Source organism: Nelusetta ayraudi, unplaced genomic scaffold (assembly GCF_046127955.1).
Source record: "Nelusetta ayraudi isolate G7.1 ecotype Tasmania unplaced genomic scaffold, CSIRO-AGI_Nayr_v1 ptg000195l, whole genome shotgun sequence".
NCBI lineage: Eukaryota > Metazoa > Chordata > Actinopteri > Tetraodontiformes > Monacanthidae > Nelusetta > Nelusetta ayraudi.
Genome location: NW_027466244.1, coordinates 97,799 through 108,954, shown reverse-complemented (window position 1 = coordinate 108,954; position 11,156 = coordinate 97,799). Strand labels below are relative to the sequence as shown.

The 11,156-nt window shown below is 48.9% G+C and overlaps 2 protein-coding genes across 2 annotated transcripts; both read right to left on the bottom strand.

The window, feature by feature from the left end:
• mmd (monocyte to macrophage differentiation-associated) lies at positions 1–3,444 on the bottom strand. The gene is made up of 7 exons (XM_076015765.1): positions 3,022–3,444; positions 2,242–2,323; positions 1,953–2,113; positions 1,431–1,505; positions 1,235–1,336; positions 813–882; positions 1–395 (listed from the first exon to the last, which is right to left on the bottom strand). The coding sequence occupies exons 1-7, from the start codon at positions 3,045–3,047 to the stop codon at positions 192–194; spliced, it is 720 nt and encodes a 239-aa protein (XP_075871880.1). The 5' UTR covers positions 3,048–3,444; the 3' UTR covers positions 1–191.
• A 5,207-nt stretch (positions 3,445–8,651) lies between these two features.
• On the bottom strand, positions 8,652–9,412 carry LOC142881467 (small integral membrane protein 36-like). Its single transcript, XM_076015764.1, has one exon. The coding sequence runs from the start codon at positions 9,045–9,047 to the stop codon at positions 8,745–8,747; it is 303 nt and encodes a 100-aa protein (XP_075871879.1). The 5' UTR covers positions 9,048–9,412; the 3' UTR covers positions 8,652–8,744.
• Positions 9,413–11,156: the final 1,744 nt, after the last annotated feature.

Below are 11,156 nucleotides of genomic sequence, written 5' to 3'. Positions count from 1 at the left end.
ACCCCACACCACACCACCCCCACCTGCTGAGAAAACTTGTACAAAAAAAAAAAACAAAACCACAAAAACAGCGGCGCAAAAAACTACTCTGCGGTAAACAATTTTTGCCGCCGTTTTGTGGGTGTAAACTTTTCTCTCAGAAGTGAGTGGTCGGTCGCCGGGCTGTCGGTCGCCGGGCGGACTGCGGGTCGTCACGACCCCAGCAAGGCGTCGGCGCCGGGGGCCTTGTAGAGGTACTTCCAGATGGCGTAGTAGTGCACGGCCGCGGCCAGCGCCACAAACACGTGCCAGATGGCGTGGGCGAAGGGGATGATGCCGTCGCTCTTGAAGAAGAAGACGCCCAGGCAGTAGATGAGCCCGCCGTAGGCCAGCTCGTGGAGGCCGTCGGTGTTGCTCTGCGGGGGGTGGGGGGGCCAGAAAAATCAATCAGCACGGAGTCCGTAGCTGTCAAACTCTGGCATGGGGGCCAGATTTGGCCCGGGAGGCCAATACAAAATCACTACGAAATTAAGTCATTTCTTGCGCAATATCAAACTTAGCTTGTTCCATATTCAGGTTGAAGCAAAACTTGCTTGGCTCCATATAAAAAGCTTCACTGTTCAGTCTGGAGGAGGATTTTTTTCCAATAAATATCATCGTTCGCCTGGGACTTTGTCTACGTTTTAACTTTCAGTCCACTGCGTATTTGAGATGTTGTCGGTTTCGAGTCCTGCTATACCCGCTGTCACCACTAGAGGGGAGCGGAGCAGGATTTTTTTTTTTTTTTATTATACGGAAGAATGGCGACGGAAATTGAAGTTGCGATATTTTACCATGGATGTCACGACTGACGCGGGGAAGAATCCCATGGTCAAGTAGAAGGCCAGCTCGACGAGTTTATACCTGCAGAAAACACACGGAGACGACGCTAAGTCACCAGCAAACACTCGGATAACACTGAGACACTGTGCATACTTTCAGTCACTGTAGTCTCGTTCGTCATTGCTTCAACTCTCCACATGCTTTTTTATATATACGTGACTTTGTGAATAGTGTGCTTCTATTATAAAAAGAACTGATTGTCCATGGTGTGATTTGAAATTGTTCCTTGTACAATCTCTGGGTAGCACTGCCACTTTTACATTTCACTGCACATCATTTGAGCATGTGAGAAAATAACGCTGTTGAGTCTTGCATAACTCTGCTGAAACTGCAACTGCAAGTGCAAGTGCAACTGGTCCAGGGCTGAACTCACTTTTCATGATAGTTGAAGACGTAAACGGTTCCGGCGGCGGCCATGAGCCACACGAACCAGCGCATGTTTGCGGCCAGTGGGCCGAGCTCGCGTAGGTTCAACCTGAGGGTGGATAAAACAAACCAACCAATGTTGGCATCAAGGACAGTTTGGTGGCGGCTTCCTCGCCGGCCCGGCCCGGCCCAACTGTGCTCACCAGGGTGTGTAGGAGGCAGCGATGAAGAAGTAGATGACCACTCTGTCGCACATGTGAAAGCAGTGCTCCACCTCTCTGCAACACACACACACACACACACACAGCACGTCACTACTGCTAGCCCGTTAGCATTTGAGCACGTCAAGGTGATGGAGAACTAAGTTCTTGTGCTAGAAAAACAAAACGCAAACGTGTAAAACAGAGCGAGGGAATAATAAATGGAAAAGGATTTGCGATGGATTTAAGCATAAGGGTCAAACTCTGGCCAGCGGGCCAGATTTAGGCCGCAGAGTAACAAGAGCTGGACTGCCAGTATTATGTACCACTAAAACTACATATCCCAGAATGCTGTGCTCAATCGGGACAGGACATTTGTTGAATGATGTCTTGACTTAATTGGTTTATTGTTGCTATTTAATTTTTAAATGTATTACCAGCCAATGGAAAAAAAAAGGTTACTGTTGAAATGTAAATCAGAAGGCAGGAAGTAAGTCGGGGATGCGGGAGCTGCGGCGCCCTCACCTCATGTGACTCTTCTTCCAGGTGATGATGTGGAAGACGGTGGAGACCAGGAAGAGGGCGCACAGCCCCAGGCCGTACACCCAGGCGGTGAGCCGCTCCCAGCCCGTGTCCGACAGGCGGTGCAGCAGCGACATGCCCACGAAGGCCGGCACCACCAGGAGCTGAGGTCAGGCGAGAAAAAAACCAACAATCATCATCATCATCATCATCATCATCATCATCATCATCATCACACAGAGGTATTAAGAAAGAAAAAGTGCCATGGAAGAAGTGGAGGGTGAAGCCTCACCGCATGGGTGTAGAAGTTAGCAGCGTGTTCATAGCAGGTGGGCTGGTAGCGACAGTTAGCGGCGGCTCGTCTGTTCATGAACCTGCAAAAACATCCACGTGAGTCTGGTGATCTCAACAACATCAGTGTTGACCTCAGAGGAGACAGAAGCCCGATAGTTGGAGCTGATTTTTCTTCAGATGGCCCCCGGGCCATAGTTTGACCATTCCTGGTGTAACCCCAGAACCCCAAAGAACAACAACAACAACAATATTAATAGGAACTCCCTCCCTTCATTAGAAAAGAAAGGTCACACAACTTGCTACAGGAGAATATTACAGTCTTATTACTGCGTGACAGGAAGTCAAATCAGCTTCGGTCATCGGATTAGCAGCATCCGATGGAAAATGTGCGAGTGAAATAATGATGATACTAGTTATAAGAGGATTTTATTCTGCTCAGCTAAGGAAGAGGAAGTAAAAAAAAAAAAAGAAGAAGTTTTGTTCCTGGAGAGAAAGAAGCGAGCTGCGACCCCTCGTGTTGCTCGGCTGAGCAACAGGAGTCGGAACAATTTCTCCACCAGACTCCATTGGAATTACTGTTAAAATAAAGGCGCGGTCCTCCAGCGAGGCGTCTGCGCTGCCACAGGAACACTTTTAGTACCACTACCGCGGAGCAGACCGTGTGAGTCCACGGACGGCCGAGTCATAACACAATAACACGACGTCTATGACGAGAGCAGCCGGTCATTTGGGTCGTGAAAAGAGCAGCACTTCCGGCTCTTTCTCCTCCTTCACCCACCTGTGGAAGCTGTTTCCGCTCTTCATCCCCGCAGCCGAACTCCACACCGGGACCGCGACCGAATCAATGAATCGGCGAACAAAAGCAGGCAAGCAACACACATGAACACACACGTAACAGCGTCAAGTTCGTGCCGGCGGAAACGGAAGGCCTTCTTAGCATTAGCCGCGCGCTAACCCCGACTACTAAAAGGCACCGGCGGCGTTAAAGCTCCGACGTGACAGGAACCGGTTTCAGTCTCTTCCTCAACAACATCCTGTTGCCACAGCAGCGGCTCACTGGCTCGTCGCCCGGGAACCGGAAGTGTCCATGAGTACCGGGTCCAAGCACCGAGGACGCCCGTGAGAGTCGCTGCGGCGCCGGTGCAGTGACGGCCAGCTTCCCGCTGAGCCGCTCGCCTGCACAGCCAATGGGAAGTGAGCTATGGCGGCCAATGGCCTATCAAGTGCTAGGCATGATGTTCTATACAATGGGGTTGAAACAATTTCAGGAACATTGAGTCGTTGCCATGAATGTTTTGTCTACTTTGTGTGTGTGTGTGTGTGTGTGTGTGTGTGTGTGTGTGTGTGTGTGTGTGTGTGTGTGTGTGTGTGTGTGTGTGTGTGTGTGTGTGAGAGGGAGAGTGAGAGAGAGGCAAAAAGAGGCCAACAAACAAGACTAACCACTTGTGCCAACATACGCACGTTAGCAAGAAATTTAGTAAATGGAAGCTTCTTCTTCTTTTTTTTTTTTAAATCAAACAGTTCCTTGTACGTCTGCAGATGATCCACAGGTTTTACTTGTTTTTTTCAATACGGTGCTATTCATCATCACTGCTCAGTGTCACAGATGACCCGAAGCGTTTCATCCCCAACGGCTCTAAGAGCTCGGTTACATAAGCACTCTGAAAGTTGATCAGCGACTCTCTCATATGACGCTGAGGCTTTTATATAAGCAGGACGAAGATCAACCGTTGGGGCCAACACCACAACATCGAGCATCTCAGATGTGGACGGAACTATTGGTTTGCCAACACGAGGATTTTCCAGGTAGCGGTTGTTAGGAGCCAGCAGGGTTCAGGAGACACTTGAACCCTGGCCGTGAAGGCAGCCGTCTTGACGGCACTAATGGCCTCGTCTGTTTGCTCGCGGATGGAGTTTTGCTCCCTACATCACAGGAGCTGCCCTGTTACTTCACACCTTGTGTCTGTTACTGGGTAGGGAAGCAAAATGGATCTTGAGCTCATTAGATATCTATGTGCCGCAAGGTGAACTGACTTCACTTCTTATTTGCTGCTTCCATGATCTGTAATTGCAGTTTGACTCAACTGACTCACACGGATCAAACATGCAACCAGTTGCCCCAGTACGCTCACTGCCGCCTCATCTGGTCCGCCTTGCTCGTACCTAGTTGGACTCCATTGTCTCTTCAGAACTGCTTGCATTCGTTGTGGTATCGATGCAACACGGTTCTGGAAGTGATCCTCAGGTCCATATTGACATAGTTCCCGAGACACCAAGTCCCAAAGGACCATGGTCAGGCGGGATGTGGAGTCCGAATGGTGTTGTTGCCGTTCTGTGATCTGGAACCAGTCGAGCCACTTTCCGCTGACCTCTGGCATCTTCAAGTCCTGAGAACTTCAGCTTGCTGGATGTTTTCTCATTATTTTCTTTTGTAATATTACTCCTGTACCTCTTGAGGATGGTTGTGCGTAAGTGTCCCAAGGGACCAGCGGGAGACCAAACAGAATCCTCCAAAAGATAGAGACGAATCTGAACGAGCCAAACCTCACTGGATATCTTTTTCAGATTTATTTGGACCAGGATCTGGACTTTACCCAGATGCTAGTATGTTGCTACAGATGGTAACCAGACTAAAACATTCATAATGACAGACACCCTTGCTAGTGAAACTTTATCAGTAAAAGCTTCAGCTCTCACCCCAACTTGGCCGCCACCTTCATACAATATCCCAGATATCCCATTAGCCACGTAAGACCCCCGTCTTACGTGCCGAGATCGAAGGTCAGATGTGATTATGTAGTTTCACACGACTTTGGTGCCACTCGAGCACTGCACGCATGCTGACCCCATGTCAGTGTCAAAAACCTGCACTCAACTGGTCGCAGAGATATTTTTGAAGGACGCGAAGCAAGTTGTGATTACCACCCTGGGCGTCGCCTCCAAACCGCCGTAAACACATCAGTGGGCAGCTGAGGCCAAACATCCAGGTTTTATCACAACTTCCACAGGATAGACGTGGGTGGTAGTGCCCTCGGAGTGAAAGAAGCTTTATGTACACACGTGACACGGTGTTAAACAGCTTCGTAATTGGTTTACTGTTTCATGCCTGAATGCCTGACCCCGGCTAGTTTAGCACCAGTTGACCGGTGAGGAAATCAATGTCACTTGCCCACTTTTGACCTTTCGTCCAGGATACATTCAAATCACTGAAACCTGGTTCCAACCAAAAGTGTATCATAAAATTCTGTGCACAGAGTTGCTTGTTTGAAGATTGAATATGGGTCAGATTTGGGTTGTCTCAATTGTTTAAAAGCATCAAAATGAATATTAAACCACACTAAATCATCCCGTCAGCGTGTTTTCTTATCCTGACTCTGAAAACACTGCAGCTGGTGCCATGAACCGATTTAAAAATATCATAGCACTCAATCTGAGGTAAACCGAGGTCAGATTAGATGTTTGTGACTTGCACAAAGTCTCCTTGCTCCACCTGGTCGTGCTGCTTCTGGCCGCTGTGTGGCCCTCGCTGTGACACCGACATGTTTACCTCTGAAATTACAACCTGCAATCTGGGCCACTAATTCTGCTTTACGACACGGAGCTGTGTGACTGACCACATGGGGTTCTGGACAGAAACACAACATTGCAAATAAATAAATGTCGGCACCAAGAGATCCTGAAGCCAAAGTGACAGGAAGGATCTTATCAATTGTCTTACACACAGTTTCAGTTTGGTCCGTGTCCACTTAGTTGACCGAGAGGAAGAACCATTTTCTTGCCAGCCAGCAAGGAGATAAAAATATTCCTCGGTAACTCAGATTAACTTGACTGATGTCGGTCATAACCCCAGGGAAAATGTCTTTCAATCTGCAACCTGTTGTCTATGAAAGACTTTCATGTTGGCAAGATGGTCACTTACTTTCCCGTGGTGTTTTTTTTTTATTTTTAAATAGACTCACATTTCTGGATTTTATCCCTCAGTGTGATTTATTTCCATTTCCATTTCGGGGAAAGCGGCAGGATTACCCGAGCTCTGTCGGCGCTTCTGGCCATCCTCGCCAACGCAGTTCTCAGAGCTGTGAGATTCTATTTCTGCTGAGCGCTGGCAGCCGAGAGCTGTAATCACAATCTGTTGAATAATCAGCTAGCGGAGCACAAAGCTCCCTCATCAACTGACATAGAGGTACTTCTCTGGTGCCTGCGACCCTATGTGAGTTCTGTTAGCACTGTGACTTCCAGGAGGCGCAGGTAGTTTTCATAAAGCTGAGTCAGCAAAACAAGTTTTGGTGAGGAAAGCACCATGAACTTTGAGGTTAAAACCCTGATGGTCGAGGAGATGAGTGAACGTACAGAGTCAACCAATCTCAGTGGGTTTTGGTCAACAAGTATCTCCACTGGATGAGGAAAACTTGACCAAGTTGCCTGGCAGGTGAGAAGGCGCTGCTCTTCTCCTGAGACCCTCTGACAGGACGGCTAATCAGTCTGACTCGCCACAGATTACAGCGTGGGGTTACACGCGAGGTTCCCTCACAATAATACCACTCGCACTTCAACGCAATATTATCACAGATTTAGAGTCCAGTTTCCTTATTTAGCACGGCTGTTGGGTTGATACTCGCCCAAAGAGGTTTTGATGGCACATTCTGACAGATCCGATGGTCTGAGTTGATGGTACTTGACTGCAGACAGACGGAGACGCATGCAGGTCTAGAACAGCTGTTGGTTGGACGTTGCTAAAATTGTGGAATGAATGAATGGGTTGTTGGTGTGGTAGTGGTAGGACTTGTTTTGGATGGTGTCTTTATTGAGTCTGCGTTTTAATGAGCATCGCCCATTTTCCTGGCAAGAATGGAAGGGATTGTTGGTGCCTGATGGTAGGAAGTGAGATAATTTATGTTCCATGATTGGACTAAATGATAATATGGTTTCAAAACGACCCAATTTGTTTGGAACTTTATCCTTTTTTGTGCTGCACCCGGGTAAACACGTGGTTCCCGGTCGGATGTTAACTGACAGCCTTGGTTGCACCTGAAAGCACATTTTGAACTTGTGACCTGTTGATCTGGGTTTGGGAAAGGGAGCAATAGGAAGTGAGCACAAGCCTCAATTTATATATGATGATCGAGAGACATTGTATCGATATAAGTGGAAACGATAGGTAGGCAGTGTGTATGGGAGACGACTCATTGTTCCAGCCAGTGGGATTTTAACTTGCACCCTGTCAGTGCATGGGCCGTTTAATGATTTCCTGCATTGTGGCTTTTTGAAAATCAAAATTGGATAAAATACCCTCCTTTTGCAGCATAAAGCCACAACAAACCGGACCGGACCTGTAGAGATGTCACTCTCGCAGGTGCTGGACCAGCCTCGTAATAACACTGTGGAGTAGAAATTCTCTTCAAGGTGAGCAACTAGTTGACTGCCCATCAGGTAGTCCGGTCACTCAGAATCTTCGAGTCGGGGTTTAAGTCAGTTTTAAAGAGAGGGTCATCAATAATGAGAAGAAAAAAAAATAACACAACAACAGTAAGAACAAACAGAAAGCTAAACTGCAACAGCTGTTTGTGTTGTCTAACTGCACTGCTGGCCCAGTGAGCCTTGATGCTACAGTACACTTTAGTCCTGGCAACTATCTGGCTAATGTTAATGTGAGCTAATGTCACCGTTAATCTTTTCTGCAGATGGTTTCCTCTTTCCATGAAGGCCACCAGATTTTCAAAGAGTGACCCATTTCCTAGTGATAGAACAAGTCAACCTCATCTACCCTCCACCCCTTTTGTTTCGAAAGGGAGACGTCAGAAGCAGGAGACGCCTCCAAACACAAACTGAGGCCGTGCAGGACGGGAACCCGGTGGGACGACTGTGTTTACTCAGCTGTCTGACACTCGTCAGCAAATGTTTACAACACACTTCCACCAATTATGCAAGGGGTTACCCTTCGCCCACAGTCTTGACCAAATGTTGAACACTAACCCGGGAATGGGAGCCAATCACGAGCAACGACTACTTTGATTTCTAAAGACTATACAAGCAGAGATAATATTTTTTATCTTGTGGGAGAACAAGAGCAAAGTCCGAAGATGTCGTGGAGTTTCCCCCTCTTGTCTCAGCGGTTTGCCTGAGTGCAAAACTGGACTCACATCATTCCTGTTTTCCTTGATTATAACATCTCTCTGGTATTGATTTCTAAACCTGGCCTGTCTGTCTGTCAACACCACAGTGCACAGTCTATCTTTAGTATGCCTTTGCTTGAAGAGCCTTGGCAGCACGGTATGTTACAGCTTTGGCTTGGAGATAAAGAAGGATTGCAACACACACAACACCGACACGTCACTCTCCCTTACCGTGCAAATCTGCTCCGCCGTAGGTCAAGTCCTAACATTGTCCCAGCACAAGGTGAAAGGGGGGGTAATAGGTCAAAAAGAAAAATACAAAAACTCAAAAGAAAACCACGCACAAAAAAATGGGGTATGTACAAGGATGAGTCCGCCGAATCGTCCCTCAGACCATCGTGCTCTTTTTCTCCCTAAAGTCCGAGTGCGTGGGCTCGTGGTAGGTGGTGATCATGTTGGCCGTGTCCCACCGTGCCACCGGAGCCGGAGAGCTTTGCATCACCACCAGCCTGATGGGAGACTGTGTGGGCTGCGGATCCGGGGCGTACTCCTTCGTGGGATCTTTGCCCCGGCAGTCGTACATGATACACGATATCAGGAACACCAGGAGCAAGATAACGTAGCTGGCGATGAGGATGCAGAGGTTCAGAGTGACCGGGTCGATCTCCTGGTAGTTCTCCAGAAAGCCCATGGCGATGTCTGCATGCTGGGCTTCCCCGAGGCCTGGGAGAAAGGAGCCTCGTAGGCCTCAGGGCGGATGTGGCGCTGCGCCGAACAAGCCTGTGGGTCCTCTTCAGCCTCGGCCCGTCCTCACTCCATCCTCGCTGCTCGGCTTCTGCCTCTCGCCTGCCTGCTTGCCTGCCTGCTTCCAGACCGGCGCCGTGAATGCGTAGCTTTGTGGTAAAAATACTTTAATCCGCGCCGCTCCTCCCGCCCTGCCGTCTCTGCGATCGATGGCTCCCTTTAATAACTTAAGCCTTGGTTGTAGCTGCGACAGAATGTGTGTTATATCATCTTCTCTGAGCTAGTGTACATTAATTACACGACTATGTGACGTATTTGAGGACATTGACATGTGTTTGAGTGGATGTGTGTTTGTGTGTGTGTGTTGGAGGGTGGAGAGTAATCTTAATCTCGATTGTGAGTGGGGATTGAGGGAGGAGGCCATCTGGCGAAACGGAGCCCCGGCATCAAAGCCACTAAGGAAATGCCAACATGCAAGCTAGACACTTCATGAAAGGCAGGTGAAGGTGAGAGACGTACTGTTTTCAAAATAAAAAAAAATAAAAAAAATCCACCACTTGTTGACAACAGTTCCCCAAACAAATTTTATGGGAACTCTCATGGTTGTGTGCTAGCAAATCTGTGAATCACTGATGGGATTATCAGCGAGCGGCAAACTCCTCCTGGGGGGGGGGGTTATAATCCGCCTTGATGCCTGACAATGGAGGGAAACTCACTCTGTCGGAAGAACGGCGAGCTCTTGTATGCAATGATTCTGGCCAGCGGAGGGCAGCAATTAGCAACGTTAGCAAAAGAGTCAAGTGTTGGAGGAGGAGAGTCAGAGAAGGAGGCTGATGCTGTGGACCAGAGGAGTTAGTTGGTGTGTTAGTTTGTGTGTTAGTTTTATAAAAAGACACGTTGGAGAGCTGGCAAGGTTTGTTTTCCAAAGTTAAAATCAAAATAATAATTGTATAAAAGAAAGGGAAGCAAAGACAGCTGAGCAAGGGACCAAACACATTTGTGCTGTCCTAAACCAGGCCAACAGGGGGCGCTGTGTGAGCGACTGAGGCTTCCATTCTGCCCTGAAACCATCATTTCTAGATAATAATAATACCGTCTTGCCGGTGCTGACAGACTCAAGATCAGCGTTTTATATTCTTCTGGAAGACTTTGAGACAGAAAACAAAATGAGGAGGGGAAACCGTCGCTTTGATTTGGTTTCTTCAGCCGTTTAAGTTACTTCTGTCATGTAAACAGTTGTTTTGCAGTCAGTGAAAAACAACCGGCGTTCGCTGTTTCCGGCTGACCATTTTTTTTTGCAAGTGACAATGAATTAATGTAACAATGAATTTGAATTTGAATTTTTCAACCCCTTTACCGAGTCGGAGATGTCGCATGAGAGGGGAGAGTGTTTTGGAGCTGGGCTCTCGGGCAGGACGGAGCCTCAGTCAGACAAAGACGGGCCAGAGTTTATGGACTGTCACTCCTGGCGAGATTTAGAGCTCTAAAAACAGCAGCGGGCCGCAGGAAGGCCGAGGCTTTTCTCTCCTGGGGATGTTTGTGTTGTGGCAGCCTCGGAGAATGATTAGCCCAGAGGATGTCATCCAGTTTGTCTGTGTGTACAGCCGGCCGGCTGGGTGCGGTTTCTCCTGCCCGTATCTCACTGATGGATCTTCCTCAGCGCCAGACGCTGGTGCCGAGGCGTCCGGCTGCCCCGCCGGGACCTGCAGACAGACGCTGGTGCAGAAGAATCAGGCCGCGTGGTCTTTGCGCTCCGCTGGAGAATCCAGCCGGGCCGCCTCTCTGGTTCCTACAGCGGGGAGGTGGGGAGGAGGAGAGAGGTGTTTAGTCCAGTCTGCGGGGTCAGAGGTCGGTGGGGAGGCGTTGCAGCGAATGCGATCCTTCGTCTCCGCCGGGTCTCCTGAGATGTTTCCATGAGGTCAGCGAGGAGGTGCTGTTACGCAAGCAGCAGACAGCTGAGGAAGGCTCCCGCTGCGCCGCCCCGCCGACCCCCCCGACCCCTCTAACCTCCCCGACACTGGGTGCAGGCAAACCAGGACAATCGGCTTCGCGTGCA

Coding starts and splice junctions, on each gene's coding strand:
- LOC142881467 (XM_076015764.1), bottom strand. CDS start 9,047: ATGGGCTTTCTGGAGAACTACCAGGAGATCGACCCGGTCACTCTGAAC.
- mmd (XM_076015765.1), bottom strand. CDS start 3,047: ATGAAGAGCGGAAACAGCTTCCACAG. Junction 2,324..3,021: donor AGCGGAAACAGCTTCCACAG/GTGGGTGAAGGA, acceptor ATGTTTTTGCAG/GTTCATGAACAGACGAGCCG. Junction 883..1,234: donor GTCTTCAACTATCATGAAAA/GTGAGTTCAGCC, acceptor TGTTTTCTGCAG/GTATAAACTCGTCGAGCTGG.